Below are 22,383 nucleotides of genomic sequence, written 5' to 3' on the forward strand. Positions count from 1 at the left end.
CGTGGGAGAGTGCAATAGAAGAAAGAGACACAGTTTCAAGAGCCCTTTTGCCTTTCTCTTCCTTATTCACTTCTTTCCTCCCTTTTTTCTACTGCTCTTCTTATCGCTTGGTAATTCCCCACATACCAGCTCCCTCCCTGCCTTTGGGTTGTAAAAATTATAAAAAATAGTGGGGCAACTATGTGAGTAAATACAGTGCACCTCTTCTCTCTTTTAGATTGTGAGTCCTGTATGGGACGAGGACTGTTTCCAATTTAATTAATTCATACCTCCCCCAGCTTTTAGCCCTGTACTTTGCACAGACTAAGCACTTAAATACCACTATTATCCATGTTTCCATGATTTCTGTCATGTTGGGAGCTGGCACTGGGATAGATAGGGCAAGATATTTAATACATATAATAATTGTTATGATTATAAGTAGTTTTGCTCATGGAAAAAAACACCTCTGCCTGGGTTGATTTCCCCCCACTGTACAAAAAGGCATCTCCAAAGGGAAAAATTCTGGCTACAGTGATAGGGAATCACCTTTACACAGTCATTTACATTCCTTTTTGACAATATAAAAAAGATTTTAGGTGTGTATCAGATTATCTTTCCACTGATAAGAGGTGTAGCAATTGATAAATATATTATGACTTTATTTTTGAGGCATGGACTGCAAAAATAAACCGTTCAAATGTATTTTTTTTTACAATTTAAACCAGGATTGCAAACTTTTCCAAGCGGAGGCTGTGTAAAGTTTGCAGGGTGAGGTTTTAGGAAACCAATATTTGGAGAGTTCTGGCTACAGTGATAGGGAATCACCTTTACACAGTCATTTACATTCCTTTTTGACAATATAAAAAAGATTTTAGGTGTGTATCAGATGATCTTTCCACTGATAAGAGGTGTAGCAATTGATAAATATATTATGACTTTATTTTTGAGGCATGGACTGCAAAAATAAACCGTTCAAATGGTTTTTTTTGACAATTTAAACCAGGATTGCAAACTTTTCCAAGCGGAGTCTGTGTAAAGTTTGCAGGGTGAGGTTTTAGGAAACCAGTATTTGGAGAGTAAACAGGAAAAAGTCACGACCAAGAACATAAAATAAAAATCAATGGGCATTAAAGTGGAGGAAACCTCTAATCCCTTGCATGTCCTGTCTTCCAAAGAGAATCAATTCCGCTTTGCTCATCTTTAAATAACTACAAGATTTGACAACATTTCCTAGTAATAGTTTGGGATGGAAGGAGATCATGTCACCCACCTGATTCCATCCTACTATTATTTCCAAAGCCATCAAACCAAATCTTTTGGGTTAATTAGCTGACGAGGCAGGTTTGATAGAAGGGATACTACAAGATCGTCGCATAATGAGCCTAACTTCAATATCTGGCAGGTTATCCTGTTTAGTCTGCAAACACCCTTCATCTGTGGCTGCTAAATGTAGATCAAATCGCAGAGAAACTGATTTTTTCCTCAAGTGAGGGTTATCTTTAAAGAAGGAACCTTCCCATCCTTTGATAACTTCATCCACCTTTTCGGTCCTGAAAGAAGAAATCAGAACTTTTGGTGTCAAGGAGATCTTCAACTGGGGTACTGGGAATAAGGAAAGATTTAGGAAAAGTACAAAAATGAAAGGGAGGGGATATGTATGGAGAGACTCAGATTTTAGAATTTTGAACCTTCAGGAAAAAGAGTGAGGGAAGATGAAGCGGCGTTAACTTTGAGTTCTTGCCAGCCAATAAATTGGAAAATCCTGGCTGGAATACGGCTCCTTGGACACATGTCGGCTTGAACGGTAGCATAACTTTTATTTAGGTGAGAGGATGGCAGAAGGGAAAGAAAAATTGATTTTTGATTGGAAAACTCGTTTACATTATTTAGGGAAATATGAATAATACAGTTGGGGAGGGTGGATTAATCTCTTTGGCCCCCATTTCCTCTGCTTGATTGAGGTTGGAGCTGAGAATTGCTGCCTGGAAACAGGCAATCATCTTCTGCCGTCTCTGCTAGCACTGTTTCCCCCGTCTTCTCTTAGAGGCCAAAGAGCGATGCTGCTACCCTGGCAGCCCCACCAAAATCTGGAAACCTCGCCAAGGTATCCTAGAGGAAGTGGAGGGCTTCTACCAACCCCTTAGCAAAGTTCATATTACTCTATTTATTTATTTATTTATTTTACTTGTACATATCTATTCTATTTATTTTATTTTGTTAGTATGTTTGGTTTTTTTTTTTTTTCTCTGTCTCCCCCTTTTAGACTGTGAGCCCAATGTTGGGTAGGGACTGTCTCTATATGTTGCCAATTTGTACTTCCCAAGCGCTTAGTACAGTGCTCTGCACATAGTAAGTGCTCAATAAATATGATTGATTGATTGATTGATTCATCATCATGGAGTTACCGCTCTGATCCCCGTCTCTCTGGATATATGCGACCTATGCTTATACAATTGTCCCCGACTTCCCTAGTGGAAGACGGGACAGTGATAGAAATAGTCTCCTTGTCTCTGAGAACTCACATATTTGGGTTCCTTCCCAACTTGTCAGAGGGGGCTTTTTTGGATTTCCAAAGTGAAATGATTTCTCTTACTGTATAGTGCCGTGCACTTCAGCGCTCTCCTTCACAATACTCCCGTTTAGAATTGCCTGCGTGGTCACCGTTTCCACCTTTTCGTTCCCCGGCTTGTGCGTGACATCTGTTTGAGAAATAATAATAATAATAATTACGGTACATGCTAAGCGCCTACTAATGTGCCAAGAACGGTTCTAAGCACTGGAGTAGATGCAAGTTAATCAGGTTGGACACAGTCCCTGGCCCACGTGGGGCTCGCTCTCTTAATCCCAGATGAGGTAACTGAGGTCCAGAGAAATGAAGTCACCTGCCAAAGGTCACACAGCGGATATGTGACAGAGCCGGGATTAGAACCCAGGTCCTTCCGTCTCCCAGGCCCAGCCTCTATCCGCTATGCTGTGCTGCTTCTCGTCGTTTGAGGCTCGGCTACTTTGAAATACTATAATGACCTTCTGTCATCCTCTCACCTAAACAAAAGTTATGCTACCATTCAAGCTGATGTGTCCAAGGAGCCGTATTCCAGCCAGGATTTTCCAAATTATTAGCTGGCAAGAACTCAAAGTTAACGCCGCTTCATCTCCCCTCACTCCTTTTCCTGAAGGTTCAAAATTCTAAAATCTGAGTCTCTCCATACACATCCCCTCCATTTCATTTTTGTACTTTTCCTAAATCTTTCCTTATTCCCAGTGCCCCGTGTACCCCAGTACTATGCTATGCTGCTTCTCGTCGTTTGAGGCTCGGCTGCTTTGAAATACTCTAATGACCAAGTACGATAGCTTTTATCTGTACCATGTCTCATCTAATTATATGTTTATAATCATAGGGTCTCTTCAGGGCTGTTGGGCCACGTAAATCATAATCTGTAGTTTACTTCGGTTCACGTGTATCGGAGGACTTACCTGAGGGTAAGATAAAACCTACTCTACTCGTGGAAGGTTTCAGGTCTTCTTTTCCAGCCTGGATAGAACCATAATATCTGAAAAATGGAAAGAATGAAAATAAAGACATTAGAAAAAAAATGAATAAAAATCATGACAGCCTCTATTAGCCTCCTCACTGCTCCCCCAGCCTCCAGCCCCTCCCATCCAGTCAGTAGTGCACACTGCTGTCAGGATGCTTTTTCTCAAATGTAGTTTGGTTCTCGTTTACGTGCAGCGACCGACCATTTCCCTCCACATCAAGGAGAAACTCTCCTCAACACTTGATTAAAGGCTCTCCCCGCTCTCTCTCCATTCATTCATTCATTCAGTCATATTTATTGAGTTCTTACTGTGTGCAGAGCACTATACTAAACGCTTGGGAAAGTACAACACAACAATTAACAGTGACATTCCCTGCCCCACAACGTGCTTACTGTTTAGAGGTGGGGAGAGAGACATCAATATAAATAAATAAAGTGATATATCTGTTATATCTGTCATATATATATATATACACATATATATATACATATATGTATATATATATATATATATATACTTTGGGGCTGGGAGGGGGGAAGAGAAAAGGGAGCAAGTCAGGGCGACGCAGAAGGGAGAGGGAGATGAGGAAAAGTGGGGCTTAGAATGGGAAGACCTCTTGGAGGAGATACATATCTATTTGTACATATCTATTTGTCCATATCTATTCTATTTATTTTATTTTGTTAGTATGTTTGGTTTTGTTCTCTGTCTCCCCCTTTTAGACTGTGAGCCCACTGCTGGGTAGGGACTGTCTCTATATGTTACCAACTTGTACTTCCCAAGCGCTTAGTACAGTGCTCTGCACACAGTAAGCGCTCAATAAATACGATTGATGATGATGATGAGGAGGAGGAGATGGGCCTTCGATAAGGCTTTGAAGAGGGGGAGAGTCATTGTATGTCGGATCTGAGGAGGAAGGGCATTAGTTCTCTACCTGCTGCTCCATCTAAGCTCACGTTCTACCTGTACTTTGTTCTCGACTCTCCCGCCCATATTCCTTGGCTTTCTCCCCGCCTGGAATTCCCTCCCCAGGAAAATCCGCGAAACCGCAGTTTATATTGAGAATATCCTGAAATACCTCCCACAGGAAACCTTCCCTGATAAAGTTTTACGACCCCAAACTGCATCAGTGAGAAGCAACGTGGTCTAGTGGACAGAGCACGGGCCCGAGAGTCCAAAGGCCCTGGATTCTAATCCTGGCTCCATCACTTGTCTGCCGCGTGACCCTGGGCAAGTCCCTTAACTTCTCTGTGCCTCCGTTACCTCATCTGTGAGGGATTTAGACGGTGAGCCCCATGTGGAACTTGGACTGGGTCCAACCTCAGTGCTTAGTACAGTGCCCGGAAATGCTTAGCAAGTGCCATAAAAAAAAATCCAAGAATCGCCCGTACATATCTACTTTAGGTAAATTACACAGTGGGCTTCAATCATTTTGTATAAATTGCAGCACTTTGTAACAAAGGAGTTCGTTATAATGAAGTGTTGTTTATACATTTGGTATTCAATGGTGGAGCTGATGAGGGGGGAAAGATTCCCTTTTGAGATCTCTTTCGTCGCAAACACACCACTCCCCTCTAATGGCATCGTGATGGTGGTCTCTAAGCTTTCCCTTGGTATGTACCCTCTTCTGCCTGGCACTGGGCCCAGAAAAGATGACAGGATTCAAAGGAGATAATAATAATAATAATAATAATAATAATAATAATGGCATGTGTTAAGCGCTTATTATGTGCCAGGCACTGTACTAAACACTGGGGTGGATACAAAGTAATCAGGTTGGACACAGTCCCTGTTCCACATGGGACTCACAGTCTTGATCCCCATTTTACAGATGAGATAATCGAGGCACAGCGAACTAAAGTGACTTGCCCAAGGTTACGCAGCAGACTTGTGGCCGACCTGAGATTAGAACCCAAATCCTCCGACTCCTGGGCCCATGCTTTTTCCATTAGGCTACGCTGCTTTTATTTCAATTTTTGTTTGGGCCCTTTTTTTCCCCTCTATATGACGCAGCCAACCAGTCAATCATCATCATCATCATCATCATCATCAATTGTATTTATTGAGCGCTTACTATGTGCAGAGCACTGTACTAAGCGCTTGGGAAGTCCAAGTTGGCAACATATAGAGAAGGTCCCTACCCAACAGTGGGCTCACAGTCTAAAAGGGGGAGACAGAGAACAAGACCAAACATACTAACAAAATAAAATGAATAGAATAGATATGTACAAATAAAATAGAGTAATAAATATGTACAAAGAGTAATAAATATGTACAAATCAATTAACGGTATTTACTGAGTACTCACTGTGAGCCCAGCGCTGTACTAGGCGCTTAGGAGAGAACGGTGCCGAAGAGCTGCTAGACGTTTCCCACCCCAAAAGCCAAATTCAGTACCTGATTTCTTCCTTTTCCAAAAGGCGCCGGTATGTTGCGATCTCCTGTTCCAACCTCATCTTAGTATTCAGGAGAATTTCGTGCTCCTGAAGCTGTTTCTCTATGCCCCGCCTGACTTCCTGGAGTTCTTTCTCTAAGCCTTCAATCACAGCTTTCAGATCCTGGAGTTGCAGCTGGTGGTTGTGCTCACTGGCGTGCAGAGAATTTTCCAGGCCCCTTTCCTGTTCGAATCAAATCAGCGTTAATGGTCCAAATTGTTTCTACGAAATTTGCCTGGTGTTCTTTCTACTCGGTAGCATTGAAGCATTAAAAAAAAAACTTGTTAAAGGCTTTTGGTTTGCATTTTCTAAGGAAATTGAAAAGAGAAAATTTGGTAGAGGCAAGGCTCTTACCTAAAAATACCTCACTGTGAAAAGATAGGTATATACTTTTTCTATAGGATTCATATAGGAAAAATGTCATTATAGCGATTTTAAAAAGGGAGGCAGCGTGGCCTTGTGGAAAGAGCCTGAGCTTGGGTGTCAGAGGACCTGGGTTCTAATCCCGGCTCTGCCACTTATCAGCTGTGTGACTTTGGGCAAGTCACCTCACTTCTCTGGGCCTCAGTTCCCTCATCTGGAAAATGGGGATAAAGTCTGTGAGCCCCACGTGGGACAACTTGATTACCTTGTATCTACCCCAGTGCTTAGAACAGTGCTTTGCACATAGTAAGCGCTTAATAAATGCCATCATTATTATTATTAATCCCAGCTCTACTACTTGTCTGCTATGTGACCTTGGGCAAGTCACTTAATAATAATAATAATAATAATGTTGGTATTTGTTAAGCACTTACTACATGCAAAGCACTCTTCTAAGCGCTGGGGAGGATAAAAGGGTGATCAGGTTGTCCCACGTGGGGCTCACAGTCTTAATCCCCATTTTACACATGAGGTAATTGAGGCACAGAGAAGTTAAGTGGCTTGCCCAAGGTCACACAGCTGACAAGCGGCGGAGCAGGGATTCGAACCCATGACTTCTGGCTCATTGAGCCACGCTGCTTCTCTGTGCATCAGTTACCCCTCTATAAAATGGGGATTATAATTTTGGGCTCCAAGGGGGACAGGAGCTGCGCCCAACCGGATTATCTTGAATATACCCTAGTTTTTAGTACAGTGTCTGACATATAGTGAGCACCTAACAAATGCCATTAAAAAATAAAATAAAAAGTCATCGCCTAATTCTTTTAGTTGTTCCTGTCGATTTACCATGAAACCTGAGGGTTCGATGGCACATAGTACTAATAATAATTGTGGTATTTAAGTATTTTCTATGTGCCAGGCTGTGTACTAGGCGCTGGGGTGAATGCAAGCGAATCAGGTTGGACACAGTCCCTTTCCCATCTGAAGCTCACAGTCTTAATCCCCATTTTACAGAGGAGGTAACAGAGGTGCCAAGAAGTGAAGTGACTTAGTCAAGGTCACACAGTAGAGAAGTGACCAATCTGTGCACTTCCACCTACTATTTTGGACCTCAGTAAATCTTATTGATATCATTTTCCTTTTGTAGGTAAATAAAACCAACACAGAGGTTTTATTTATTGATTTTTAATGGTATTTGTCAAGCACTTACTATGTGCCAGGCACTGTACTAAGCGCTGGATCAGTTTGGACCGCGTTCCACGTGGCGCTCGCCTTCTCGATCCCCATGTTTCTGAAGCTCAGAGAAATTAAGTGACTTGTCCAAGGTCACACAGCAGACAAGTTGTGGAGCTCGGGATTCGAACCTAGGTCCGTCTGACTTCTGGGCCTGTGCTCTAGCCATTGGGCCACACCGCTTTCCTAAATTTGGTGACATGACATGCTCACTGCCACAGAGGTAGTCCGAAGCAGGGAGAGTCAGCAGTCTTCATGTCAATCAGTCGTATTTATTGAGCGCTTATTGTGTGCAGAGCACTATACTAAGCTTTTGGGAGAGTACAACATAACAGAATTGGTAGACACGTTCCCTACCCACAGCTAGTCTAGAGGGGGAGGCAGACATTAATGCAAATAAATAAATGATGAATATGTACGTAAATGCTGTGGGGCTGAGGGAGGGGTGACTCTGCCACTTGTCAGCTGTGTAACTTTGGGCAAGTCACTTAACTTCTCTGTGCCTCAGTTCCCTCATCTGTCAAATGGGGATTAGGACCGTGAGCCCCACGTGGGACAACCTGATCACCTTGTAATAATAATAATAATAATAATGATGGCATTTGTTAAGCGCTTACTATGTGCAAAGCACTGTTCTAAGTGCTGGGGGATACAAGTTGATCAGGTTGTCCCACGTGGGGCTCACAGTCTTAATCCCCATTTTACAGATGAGGGAACTGAGGCTCAGAGAAGTTAAGTAACTTGCCCGAGGTCACACAGCTGACGTGTTGGAGCCGGGATTTGAACCCATGACCTTTGACTCCAAAGCCCGAGCTCTTTCCATTGAGCCACGCTGCTTCTCTAACCTCCCCAGTGCTTAGAACAGTGCTCTGCAATCAATCAATCAATCAATCAATCAGTCAATCAATCGTATTTATTGAGCGCTTACTGTGTGCAGAGCACTGTACTAAGCGCTTGGGAAGTACAAGTTGGCAACATGTAGAGACAATCCCTACCCAACGGTGGGCTCACAGTCTAGAAGGGGGAGACAGAGAACAAAACCAAACATATTAACAAAATAAAATAAATAGAATAGACATGTACAAGTAAAATAAATAAATAAATAGAGTAATAAATATGTAGAAACATATATACATATACACATAGTAAGCGCTTCATAAATGCCATTATATATATAGATAGATAGATATCTATCTATCTATATATATATATATCCACTTAGCTGTGTGACTTTGGGCTAGTCACTTAACTTCTCGGTGCCTCAGTTACCTCACCTGTAAAATGGGGATTGAGACTGTGAGCCCCACGTGGGACAACCTGATTACCCTGTATCTACCCCAGCACTTAGAACAGTGCTCGGCACATAGTAAGCGCTTAAAAATACCAACATTATTATTATTATTATATATGTAAAAGGAGCAAATCCAAGTGCCAGGGTGATGCAGAAGGGTGTGGGAGAAGAGGAAATGGGGGCTTAACTGGGGAAGGCTTCTTGGAAGAGTTGTGCCTTCAACAAGGAAAACAGCATGGATAAGTGGAAAGAGCCTGGGCTTGGGAGTCTGAGGTCATGGGTTCTAATCCTAACTCTGCCACTTGTCTGCTGTGTGACCTTGGGCAAGTCAGTTTACTGCTCTGTGCCTCAGTTCCCTCATCTGTCAAATGGGGATGAAGACTGTGAGCCCCACGTGGGACAACCTGATCACCTTGTGTATCCCCCCCAGTGCTTGGCACAGTGCTTGGCACATAGTAAGCACCTAACAAGCACCATCTTTATTAGTATTATTATTGAATAAAGCTTTCAAGGTAGGGAGAGTTGATTGTCTGTCAGATATGAAGAAGGAGGGCGTGCCAGGCCAGAGACAGGATGTGGGCAATATGTTGGTGGTGAGATAGATGAAATTGAGATATAGTGAATGGTTTGGCATTAGAGGAGTGAAGTGTGGGCTGGATTGTAATAGGGGAGCAGGGAGGTCCGATCGGAAGGGACAAGGTGATTGAATAATAATGATAATAATAATAATAATAATACTAATAATAATGGGATTTGTTAAGTGCTTACTATGTGTACTGGGGCAGATAGAAGGTAATCAGGTTGTTCCACGTGGGGCTCACAGTCTTCGTCCCTACTTTCCAGATGAGATAACTGAGGCCCAGAGAAGTGAAGTGACTGGCCCAAAGTCACACAGCAGACAAGTGGCGGAGCCGGGATTAGAACCCACGACCCCTGATTCCCAAGCCCGGGCTCTTGCCACTAAGCCAGGCTGCTTCGAAGCGAAGCAATGAGTGGTTCAAAGCCGGCGGCCAAGAGACTCTGTTCGTTGTGGAGCTGGATGGGCAACCGCTGGAGGTTCTTGAGGGGGGACTGAACTTTTTTGTAGAAAAATGGCCTGGGAAGCAGTGAAGTTTGGACTAGAGTCGGGAGAGGCGGGATGCAGGGAGGTCAGCAAGGAGGCTGATGCAGTAATCGGAGGGGTAGGATAAGTATCTATTCTACATATCTATTCTATCTATTTATTTTATTTTGTTAGTATGTTTGGTTTTGTCTCCCCCTTTTAGACTGTGAGCCCACTGTTGGGCTCTGTTTGTCTCTATATGTTGCCAATTTGTACTTGCCAAGCTCTTAGTACAGTGCTCTGCACACAGTTAGCGCTCAATAAATATAATTGATGATGATGATGATAAGTGCTTGGATTATGGTGGTAGCAGTTTGGATGGAGAGGAAAGGGCAGATTTTAGCAATGTTGTGGCAGGATTTAGTGGTAAGGACCGTCTATTTGTTGCCGGCTTGTACTTCCCAAGCGCTTAGTACAGTGCTCTGCACACCGTAAGCGCTCAATAAATATGATTGAATGAATTTAGTGGCAGATTGAACATGAGAAGCAGCGCGGCTCAGTGGAAAGAGCCCGGGCTTTGGAGTCAGAGGTCATGGGTTCAAATCCCGGCTCCGCCAATTGCCAGCTGTGTGACTTTGGGCAAGTCACTTCGCTTCTCTGTGCCTCAGTTCCCTCATCTGTAAAATGGGGATGAAGATTGTGAGCCCCACGTGGGACAACCTCATCATCCTTTCCTTCCGCACTGCACCTGTATATATGTTTGTACATATTTTTTACTCTATTTATTTATTTATTTTATTTGTACATATCTATTCTATTTATTTTATTTTGTTAGTATGTTTGGTTTTGTTCTCTGTCTCCCCCTTTTAGACTGTGAGCCCACTGTTGGGTAGGGACTGTCTCTATATGTTGCCAATTTGTACTTCCCAAGCGCTTAGTACAGTGCTCTGCACATAGTAAGCGCTCAATAAATACGATTGATGATGATGATGATCACCTTGTATCCCCCCAGCGCTTAGAACAGTGCTTTGCACATAGTAAGCGCTTAATAAATGCCATCATTATTATTATTCTCTGTGCCTCAGTTCCCTCATCTGTAAAATGGGGATTAAGACTGTGAGCCCCCCGTGGGATAACCGGATCAACTTGCAACCTCCCCAGCGCTAACAGTGACATAGTAAGCGCTTAATAAATGCTATTATTATTATTATTATTATGTAGGTTGAATGGGAGATGTGACTGGAGAATAACGCCAAAGTTACAGGCTTGCGAGACAGGAAGGATGGTGTGCCGTGATGGGAAAGGCAGAGGGAGGGAAGGTTTTGGGTGGGAAGAGAAGGAGATCTGTTTTGGACATGTTAAGTTGGAGGGGTCTGGAATTTTAGAAAGGCTTAGTACTTTGCACAAGGAAAAGTGTGCCCGTCTCAGCACCGGGGTGATAGCAGGAAGATAAATGAACTCTCCTTAGATAAATCAACTCTCAGAGCCATTTCTGGACGGTTCTTACCACAGCATGGAGAGACTCAATTTCCACTTGCAGATGATGCCATTCGCGCCGGGCTTCCTTGAGCTCCTCTCTGGCTGCCTTTAAAGCCTCTACATCTCTGTCCATCCTTTGGTTTATGTCTTCTTCTAGCTAAGAGAAAGACAAAGCAAAGCATGGTATCGAGGGGCCAGAATTTAATGATAATAATAATTGTGGCATTTGTTAAGCGCTTACTATGCGCCAGGCACTGTACTAAGCACTAGGGTGAATACAAGCAAATCAGGTTGGACGCAGGCCCTGTCCCGCGTGGGGCTCACAGTCTTAATCCCCATTTCACAGATGAGGTACCAGAGGCCCAGAGAAGTGAAGTAACTTGCCCAAAGTCACACAGCCAACAAATGGCAGAGCTGGAATTGAACTCTGCTCCTCCTCCCCGCCCATCGTGCTACTCTAGCGCTTAGAACAGTGCTTTGCACATAGTAAGCGCTTAATAAAGGCCATCATTATTAGTATTATTATTATTACTCCCTCCCTCTGGTCTACCCCTCTTCCTGCCCCACAAAACTTGTGTATATATGTATGTATTATTCTATTTATTTTGTTAGTGATATATAGTGTATATTATATACATATATATAATGTAGTGTATATATAGTGTATATTAGTGTATATATCTATAATTTATTTGTATTGATGCTATTGTTGCCTGTCTACTTGTTTTGTTTTGTTGTCTGTGTCCCCCCTTCTAGACTGTGAGCCCTTTTTTGGGTAGGGATTGTATCTATTTGTTGCTGAATTGTACTTTCCAAGTGCTTAGTCCAGTGCTCTGCACACAGTAAGCGCTCAATAAATACAACTGAATGAATGAACAGAGAGTAACACCATCTGAACTTGCAGACCATGATTGTCATTGTTTTCTTTATTTTACTCTCTCCACTGTTGAGTCTTCAACCCATACTGCGACTTTGAGTCTTCAGGGACGCAAATGTGCACATTTTCCTTCTCTTTATGAAGAGAGGAAAACTTAGTGATTTTTGCATGGGACCTCCAATTCTGTTCCTTACTTATAGAGCCGTGATTATTTGGGTAAAAAAACACTTTAGTCTGCATTCCCCAGATCATTACTGAGCCCTCTATTTCATTTTGGGGTGCAGACCTGTTCAGATCTGGTTCAGACAGTGGTTTCAGGAAAACGATGGAAGTAATGTGTGTTACTGTAAACTCCCTGTAGACTGTAAGCTCCTTGCAGGCAGCGATCATACTTCCCAACCTTGTATTGTACTTTCCCAAGAGCTTAGTACAGTGCTCTGCATATAGTACGCACCCAGTGAAATACCACTGATTGATTAGATTGACGCGTGGGCTCATCTTATGTTTTTGGCACATTCAGAACCCAGGTTAAGGCAAGGTTTTAGTTTCACCTTTGGGATACTTTCCCAGCACAGTATCTTTTTCTGAAATTTCCTAGACAAGCACATTAAATAGATACTTATTCCCAATTGAGGAGTTAATGAGGCACTCCTGGCATACTCACATATTTCATAACTGGTCCGGAGTATAAAGAAGTCTCAGGATTTAGAGTATATCAAAGAGATATTAGAACACGGAGAAGCCAGAATCGATATTGAGAGCAATTTATATCCCCAAACCGTTCATTGAAAATGATGATTTCCAGGATCCAGAGTCACATGGGCTCTTTGTGGTCAAAAGGTCCAATTATTTAGAGACCGAATTAGTAGCCCTTGGCACTTTTATACCTATATTGATTTCTTTAGGGGTTAAGTGGAGGATTCAGAGGACTGAATTCTTATCCTTTTTGAGAGTTCAAGAGAATTCTAGTTCCCCCTTGTAGACTGTGAGCCCACTGTTGGGTAGAGACCATCTCTATATGTTGCCAACTTGTACTTCCCAAGCGCTTAGTACAGTGCTCTGCACACAGTAAGCACTCAATAAATACCATTGAATGAATGAATGAAGTGGGAGGCTCCAGTGAACAACCTTACATCCACTGTTCAGAGCACTGTAGAATTAGGCTAAGTCGGCCGTACTCATGGGAATGTTCATGCCGAGACATTTTTGATTAAAAAACACCTTTGAAGTATGTGCATCCTGTGGCAGAGTGTAGAATGGGGAGCTTGCAATTGGGTCATTTTTGTTTCCGGTTTTAAGTCTTCGTGTCTTTATCACCACGGTGGGCAAGTTGTGACACCTATATGTGTGCTTGGTGAACTCAGAGAAGCGCTTTGGAAATATTAAATGCAACTGAAATGCTAGCAGATGATGTTCTGGGACCTTCCTGCTGTTCTTATTTCAGTTCCTTGCAATCCCTCCCCCCCAAACTTTTTTTTTTTAATGGTATTTGTTAAATGCTTATTATGTGCCAGGCACTGAACTAAGTGCTAGATACAAGGTAATCAGGATGGACATGATTCTTGTCCCACATAGGGCTCACAGTCTTAATCCCCCTTTTGTAGATGAGGTTCTACAAAACCGTTCAGGACATGTCATCCCCCTCCTCAAAAATCTCCAGTGATTGCTTACCTACCTCTGTATTAAACAAAAACCGTAGCTTTAAAGCACTCCATCACCTTGCACCCTCCAACTTTGCGTCGCTTGTCTCCTTCTACAACACAGACCACACGCTTTCCCTCCTCTAATTCAAACCTTCTCACTATGCTTCGAGCTTGCCTGTCTCGCCGCCGACCTCTTTCCCACATCCTGCCTCTGTCCTGGAATGCCCTCCCTCCTCAAATCCAACAATTACTCTCCCCTTCTTCAAAGTCTTATTGAAGGCACATCTCCTCCAAGAGGCCTTCCCTGACTAAGCCCCACTTTTCCTCATCTCCCACTCCCTTCTGCTCTTCCCCTACCCCTTCCCAGCCCCACAGCACTTAAATGCATATATCTGTAATTTTATTTATTTGTATTGATGCCTGTCTCCCCGCCTCTAATAATAATAATAATAATAATAATGATGGCGTTTATTAAGCGCTTACTATGTGCAAAGCACTGTTCTAAGTGCTGGGGAGGTCTTAATCCCCAGCCTTACAGTCTTAATCCCCATTTTACAGATGAGGTAACGGGGGCACAGAGAAGTTAAGTGACTTGACCAAAGTCACACAGCTGACAATTGGCAGAGCCTGGATTTGAACCCCTGACCTCTGACTCCAAAGCCCGGGCTCTTTCCATTGAGCCACGCTGCTTCTGCTGCTTCCCCTCTAGACTATGAGCTTGTTGTGGGCAGGGAATGTCACTGTTTATTGGGTATTGGACTTTCCCAAGTGCTTGGTACGATGCTCCGCACACAGTAAGTGCTTAATAAATGCAACTGAATGAATGAATGAATGAAAGTTAAGTGACTTGCCCACAGTCACACAACAGACAAGTGGTGGAGCCAGGATTGGAACTCAGATCCTCAGGCGTTTCCCATTTCTCCTCTCTGGCCCACCCCTCCACCCCCACCCCCAGAGAAGCAGTGGGGCTCAGTGGAAAGAGCACGGGCTTTGGAGTCAGAGGTCATGGGTTTGAATCCCAGCTCCGCCACGTCTGCTGTGTGACCTTGGGCAAGTCACTTAACTTCTCTGAGACTCAGTTACCTCATCTGTAAAATGGGGATTAAGACTGTGAACCCCACATGGGACAACCTGATCACTTTGTATCCCCCCCAGCGCTTAGAACAGTGCTTTGCACATAGTAAGTGCTTAACAAATGCCAGCATTATTATTATTATTATTATTATTAGGCCATGCTGCTTCCCTTTTCCTTTCTAACAATCCAAAAGACAAGAGGCTCCTAAATAAATTTAGAGAAGCCACATGGTCTCGTGAGTAGAGTGTGGGCCTGGAAGTTCGAAGGATCTGGATTCTAATCCTGACTCTGGCACTCATCTGCCTTACAAGTACCTTCACTTCTCTGTGCCTCAGTTACCTCATCTGTAAAATGGGGATTAAGATTGTGAGCCCCACGTGGAACAGGGACTGTATCCAACCTGATTCCCTTGTATCTACCCCAGCTCTATCCCAGGGCCTGGGACATATTAAGTGCTTAACAAATACCACAATTATTATTATTATTATTATTATGAATTATTCCAGTGAGAGAAGCGATATAGTTCTCTGGGGTCTATTGGAGGTGGAGTGTAGTATAGGCCTTTTTTCCCTTGGGTGCTTCCATATCTATTCTATTTATTTTATTTTGTTAGTATGTTTGGTTTTGTTCTCTGTCTCCCCCTTTTAGACTGTGAGCCCACTGCTGGGTAGGGACTGTCTCTATATGTTGCCAACTTGTACTTCCCAAGCGCTTAGTACAGTGCTCTGCACACAGTAAGCGCTCAATAAATACGATTGATGATGATTTTGATTTAAAGTCTTCTTTTAAGAAGTCTAGTCACAGAGTTGTACAATGAGGTTGCGCACTCCAGAGATCAATGGGAGTATTGCCCCAACTTTTCCCACACTTGAGGTAGAAAGTAAATAAAGTATTTCAGTTCTTAATTTTAAATTCCGTGGGGGGATTTTTGAATAATGAAGCTGGTATACCTTTCTTCATGAAGATAATAATGAGTAATAATTGTATTTAATGATAATTATGGTATCTGTTAAGCACTTACTATGTGCCAAGCACTGCTCTATGCACTGGGGTAGATACAAGGTCATCACATTGTCCCACGTGGGGCTCACAGTCTTAATCCGCATTCTACAGATGAGGTAACTGAGGCACAGATTTGATAAATGTTTATCAGAAATGAATTAATAAATAACCCAAAAGGCTAGTAAAGGCCTGAATGAACGGACTAGTGATTTCCTCTCAAGGAGGCCTTCGCAGACTGAGCCCCTTCCTTCCTCTCCCCCTCGTTCCCCTCTCCATCCCCCCGATCTTACCTCCTTCCCTTCCCCACAGAACCTGTATATATGTATATATGTTTGTACATATTTATTACTCTATTTATTTATTTATGTTACTTGTACATATCTATTCTATTTATTTTATTTTGTTAGTATGTTTGGTTTTGTTCTCTGTCTCCCCCTTTTAGACTGTGAGCCCAATGTTGGGTAGGGACTGTCTCTATATGTTGCCAATTTGTACTTCCCAAGCGCTTAGTACAGTGCTCTGCACATAGTAAGCGCTCAACAAATATGATTGATTGATTGATTGATTGATTTAAGAAGTCTAGTCACAGAGTTGTACAATGAGGTTGCACAGTCCAGAGATCAATGGGAGTATTGCCCCAACTTTTCCCACACTTGAGGTAGAAAGTAAATAAAGTATTTCAGTTCTTAATTTTAAATTCTGTGGGGGGATTTTTAAATAACGAAGCTGGTATACCTTCCTTCATGAAGATAATAATGATTAATAATTGTATTTAATGATAATTATGGTATCAAGCACTTACTATGTGCCAAGCACTGCTCTATGCACTGGGGCGGATACAAGGTCATCACATTGTCCCACGTGGGGCTCAGTCTTAATCCCCATTCTACAGATGAGGTAACTGAGGCACAGATTTGACAAATGTTTATCAGAAATGAATTAATAAATAACCCAAAAGGCTAGTAAAGGCCTGAATGAACGGCCTAGTGATTTCCTCTCAAGGAGGCCTTCCCAGACTGAGCCCCTTCCTTCCTCTCCCCCTCGTTCCCCTCTCCATCCCCCCCATCTTACCTCCTTCCCTTCCCCACAGCACCTGTATATATGTATATATGTTTGTACATATTTATTACTCTATTTATTTATTTATTTATTTTACTTGTACATATCTATTCTATTTATTTTATTTTGTTAGTATGTTTGGTTTTGTTCTCTGTCTCCTCCTTTTAGACTGTGAGTCCACTGTTGGGTAGGGACTGTCTCTATATGTTGCCAATTTGTACTTCCCAAGTGCTTAGTACAGTGCTCTGCACATAATAAGCGCTCAACAAATATGATTGATTGATTGATTGATTTAAGAAGTCTAGTCACAGAGTTGTACAATGCGGTTGCGCAGTCCAGAGATCAATGGGAGTATTGCCCCAACTTTTCCCACACTTGAGGTAGAAAGTAAATAAAGTATTTCAGTTCTTAATTTTAAATTCCGTGGGGGGATTTTTAAATAACGAAGCTGGTATACCTTCCTTCATGAAGATAATAATGATTAATAATTGTATTTAATGATAATTATGGTATCTGTTAAGCACTTACTATGTGCCAAGCACTGCTCTATGCACTGGGGCAGATACAAGGTCATCACATTGTCCCACGTGGGGCTTACAGTCTTAATCCCCATTCTACAGGTGAGGTAACTGAGGCACAGATTTGATAAATGTTTATCAGAAATGAATTAATAAATAACCCAAAAGGCTAGTAAAGGCCTGAATGAACGGCCTAGCGATTTCCTCTCAAGGAGGCCTTCCCAGACTGAGCCCCTTCCTTCCTCTCCCCCTCGTTCCCCTCTCCATCCCCCCGATCTTACCTCCTTCCCTTCCCCACAGCACCTGTATATATGTATATATGTTTGTACAAATTTATTACTCTATTTATTTATTTATTTATTTTACTTTTACATATCTATTCTATTTATTTTATTTTGTTAGTATGTTTGGTTTTGTTCTCTGTCTCCCCCTTTTAGACTGTGAGCCCACTGTTGGGTAGGGACTTTCTCTATATGTTGCCAATTTGTACTTCCCAAGCGCTTAGTACAGTTCTCTGCACATAGTAAGCGCTCAATAAATACGATTGATGATGATGATGATTTCCCTTTTCAGTAACATCCTTATTTTCTACTATTCCCCCAGTCCGTAATTTATTTTAACGTCTCTCTCCCCCTCTAGACAGTAAACTCCTCGTGGGCAGGGAATGTATCTGTTTATTGTTGTAGTGTATTCTCCCAGGTGCTTAGTACAGTGCTCTGCACACAGTAAGCGCTCAATAAATACGATTGATTGACTAGATCGTGTCAGTCAGCACTACTGTATTGTGCTTTCTTAAGCGTTCAGTGCGGTGTTTGCTCTTCTGATCCTTCAACACTGTGTGCTGTTTTCAGTTCTTAAGGACATCACCGATCCTCGAAAAGGTCTGGACTCAGATTTTGTCAGGAATGCTGATAAATCTAAATTTGCAGTAGTTTTTTTTAGGAACGTATAAGCGTAGGCATGCATCCTGAGACTGCCTTGGATCTGCTGGATTTTGCTGTTAAATCTTTTAGTCAGCTCCAAAGTGACTATTCTATTTATTTTGTTAATGATGTGCATCTAGCTGTATTTCTATTTGTTCTGACGACTTGACACCTGTCCGCATGTTTTGTTTTGTCGTCCGTCTCCCCCTTCTAGACTTTGTTGTTGGGTAGGGACCGTCTCTATATGTTGCCGACTTGTACTTCCCAAGCGCTCAGTCCAGCGCTCTGCACCCAGTAAGCGCTCAATAAATACGATTGAATGAATGAATGAAATGACCCAGGAAATTAGGATTTAACCCTTTAACCTTGTTCCCTTGTTGCCTCTTTGTACTCCTCTGAATGGGACGGAAATAATCACTCACTCTCTCAATTCCCTGCAATACAAAGGGCAAGCCAAGTACACATTTTCTTTTTTTTATGGTATTTGTTAAGTGCTTACTATGTGCTAAGCGCTGGGGTAGATACAAGCTTACCAGGTTAGACACAGTCCATGCTCCACACGGGACTCACAGTCATGATCCCCCTTTTGTAACTGAGGCGCAGAAAAGTGAAGGCGCTTGCCCGAGGTCACACAGTAGACAAGTGGCAGAAGTAGGATTAGAACTCAGGTCCTTCTGATTCCCAGGCCCGTGCTCCACGCTGCTTCTCCCCACCTGAATTTGACCTGAATTTTGGAGTTTTGGCCAGGAGAAAATTTAGCCCAAGAGTTCACCAAATTGCCCCACTGACCCAATGCTCTGCGTGCGCTGTTTACTGATTCTTTGAAAAACAGACATTATGAAAACAAACCATAACCTCGAAGACAGATTTGGCCTAGTTTGACCTTCAGTCTGCAGAACTCCTCCATTTAACCCCTGACATTATAATCTTTCGACCGGCCCCTGAATACTCTCTCTACCAAGAAGCCGTTCTGTCTCCTCTCCGGTGGTTAATCAAGAGGCCGAAAGAGGTAAAATTGCATGGCACAATTGCGTGTGGCCTCGTTTTGTTCACGCAAACGTCACCGGTTCATAAATAATAATAATAATAATAATTTCATTTATTAAGCACTTACTGTGTGCACTGTTCTAAGCGCTGGGGAGGTTACAAGGTGATCGGATGGGCTCATAAACAATCCAAGCACATTCCCCGGCATTCATTTAATTCTACAATCTAAGCACCGCGTCTTTTCTCCGGATTGAGCCCCTCTGCAGTCACAGCCTCATCCCTTCCCCTTCATCCGCTGCACCGAGAAGGAAATACCGTACCTCACGGAGGCCCAGACGGGAATTGGGTAAACAGGGATTGTCTCCTTATCCTGGAAGGTGCCTGTCCCTATGAAATCATTACCTGGATTCTCGTTGAGAGCACAGTCTCTATCTGATTTCGGGCGAGGAGCCTCTCATAGTTTGCCCTGATCTCATTGAGGAGCTGGGATAGCTCCATTCCTTTCCCCGACCCTCCACCTTGGCTAACCGGACCTGAGATGGATTAGGATGAGCCGGCTGCTTCGGAATCCGCTCTGCCCGCTGCCAGAGGCCGGAGCGAGGGAGAACATAACGGAATTAAAGATGCAGGGCTCCTTTTTTCAGAGGAGAGCCCAAGTCATGTGGCTCTGGCCAATCGCCGGGGTGCTTCTTGTAAAAATGAATCATCATCATCATCATCATCGGGTAGGGACTGTCTCTATATGTTGCCAATTTGTACTTCCCAAGTGCTTAGTACAGTGCTCTGCACATAGTAAGCGCTCAATAAATACGATTGATGATCATCATCATCAATCGTATTTATTGAGCGCTTACTATGTGCAGAGCACTGTACTAAGCGCGAATCGCCTTCGTTGGGGCGAGGAAACAGGCCCCATGAGGACGGGAGACGGAGCAGCCGGTTCCTGGACTCGGAAGAAAGACGCCGCCGACCGGAAAATCGCCTCCTGGGGTGCATTCTTTCAGTCAGGCGTTTATTCAGTCATATTCGTTGAGGGCTTACTGTTCTAATCAATCAATCAATCAATCAATCGTATTTATTGAGCGCTTACTATGTGCAGAGCACTGTACTAAGCGCTTGGGAAGTACAAATTGGCAACACATAGAGACAGTCCCTACCCAACAGTGGGCTCACAGTCTAAAAGTGGGCTCACAGTACTAAGCGCTTGGGAGAGCGCAGATAACAATCACCGTCATCATCAATCATCATCAGTCGTATTTATTGAGCGCTTACTGTGCGCAGAGCACTGCACTGAGCACTTGGGAAGTACAAGTTGGCAACGTATAGAGACAGACCCGGTTGTGGAGGAAAGGACAATCTCTTCTGGAGCCCCCGCTCGAAGGGGACTGGGAGCCCACTGTTGGGTAGGGACTGTCTCTATATCATCAATCATCATCAATCGTATTTATTGAGCGCTTACTATGTGCAGACCACTGTACTAAGAAGCAGCGTGGCTCAGTGGAAAGAGCACGGGCTTTGGAGTCAGAGGTCATGGGTTCGAATCCCGGCTCCGCCACATGTCTGCTGTGTGACCTTGGGCAAGTCACTTAACTTCTCTGAGCCTCCGTTACCTCATCTGTAAAATGGGGATTAAGACTGTGAACCCCACATGGGACAACCTGATCACTTTGTATCCCCCAGCGCTTAGAACGGTGCTTTGCCCATAGTAAGCGCTTAACAAATGCCAACATTATTTATTATTATTATTATTTACTAAGCGCTTGGGAAGTACAAATTGGCAACATATAGAGACGGTCCCTACCCAACAGTGGGCTCACAGTCTAAAAGGGGGAGACAGAGCACAAAACCATGCTGCTTCTAGACTGTGAGCCCGCTGTTGGGTAGGGACCGTCTCTAGATGTTGCCAACTTGGACTTCCCAAGCGCTTAGTACAGTGCCCTGTACACAGTAAGCGCTCAATAAATACGATCGATTGATTGACTGCCACAAGGCCCCGCCGGCCTTCCGACGCACGCCGAGAATCGGCGTGGCCTAGCGGGTAGAGTATGCGCCTGGGACTCAGAAGGACCTGAGTTCTAATCCTGGCTCCACCACTTTTTTATGGCATTTATTAAGCACTTACTATGTGCAAAGCACTGTCCTAAGCGCTGGGGAGGTTGCAAGGTGATCAGATTGGCCCACGGGGGGGTCACACTTTTAATCCCCATTTTACAGATGAGGGAACTGAGGCCCAGTGAAGTGACTTGCCCAAAGTCACCCAGCTGACAGTTGGCGGAGCCGGGATTTGAACCCATGACCTCTGACTCCAAAGCCCGGGCTCTTTCCACTGAGCCCCGCTGCTTCTTCTTCACCTGCTTGTTGTGTGGGATCTGGGGCAAGTCCCTTAACTTCTCTGTACCTCAGTTACCTCATCTGTAAAATGGGGATTAAGACTGTGAGCCCCCTGTGGGACGTGGACTGTGTCTAAGTGAGTTAGCTCGTAGTGCTTAGTACAGTGCCTGGCACTTAATAAGTGCTTAGCAAATACCATAAAAAACCCTAAAAATATTTGAGAGGCCAGCAGGCCACCCGCTTACCCAGGACTTGAGCTTTGGGCCGGAGGGGTGGATTTGAGGGGATCAGTCAATCGGTCGGTTGTATTTATTGAGTGCTTACTGAGAGCAGAGCACTGTATTAAGTGTTTGGGAGAGTACAATATAACAATGAAATGACACATTCCCTGCCCACAACAAGTTTATAGTCTTAAGGGAGCTTACAATCTAGAGGGAGAAGAAGCAGCGTGGCTCAGTGGAAAGAGCCCGTGCTTTGGAGTCAGAGGTCATGGGTTCAAATCCCAACCCCGCCAATTGTCAGCTGTGTGACTTTGGGCCAGTCACTTCACTTCTCTGGGCCTCAGTTCCCTCATCTGTAAAATGGGGATTAAGACTGTGAGCCCCC

General features: G+C 43.5%; 1 protein-coding gene across 1 annotated transcript; it reads right to left on the reverse strand.

Moving 5' to 3' along the window:
- Nucleotides 1-968: 968 nt before the first annotated feature.
- On the reverse strand, nucleotides 969-20,073 carry KRT222 (keratin 222). The gene is made up of 6 exons (XM_038754477.1): nucleotides 19,849-20,073; nucleotides 11,391-11,519; nucleotides 5,917-6,137; nucleotides 3,457-3,533; nucleotides 2,576-2,681; nucleotides 969-1,532 (listed from the first exon to the last, which is right to left on the reverse strand). The coding sequence occupies exons 1-6, from the start codon at nucleotides 19,942-19,944 to the stop codon at nucleotides 1,304-1,306; spliced, it is 858 nt and encodes a 285-aa protein (XP_038610405.1). The 5' UTR covers nucleotides 19,945-20,073; the 3' UTR covers nucleotides 969-1,303.
- Between the last annotated feature and the right edge of the window lie 2,310 nt (nucleotides 20,074-22,383).

Source organism: Tachyglossus aculeatus, chromosome 11, assembly GCF_015852505.1.
Source record: "Tachyglossus aculeatus isolate mTacAcu1 chromosome 11, mTacAcu1.pri, whole genome shotgun sequence".
NCBI lineage: Eukaryota > Metazoa > Chordata > Mammalia > Monotremata > Tachyglossidae > Tachyglossus > Tachyglossus aculeatus.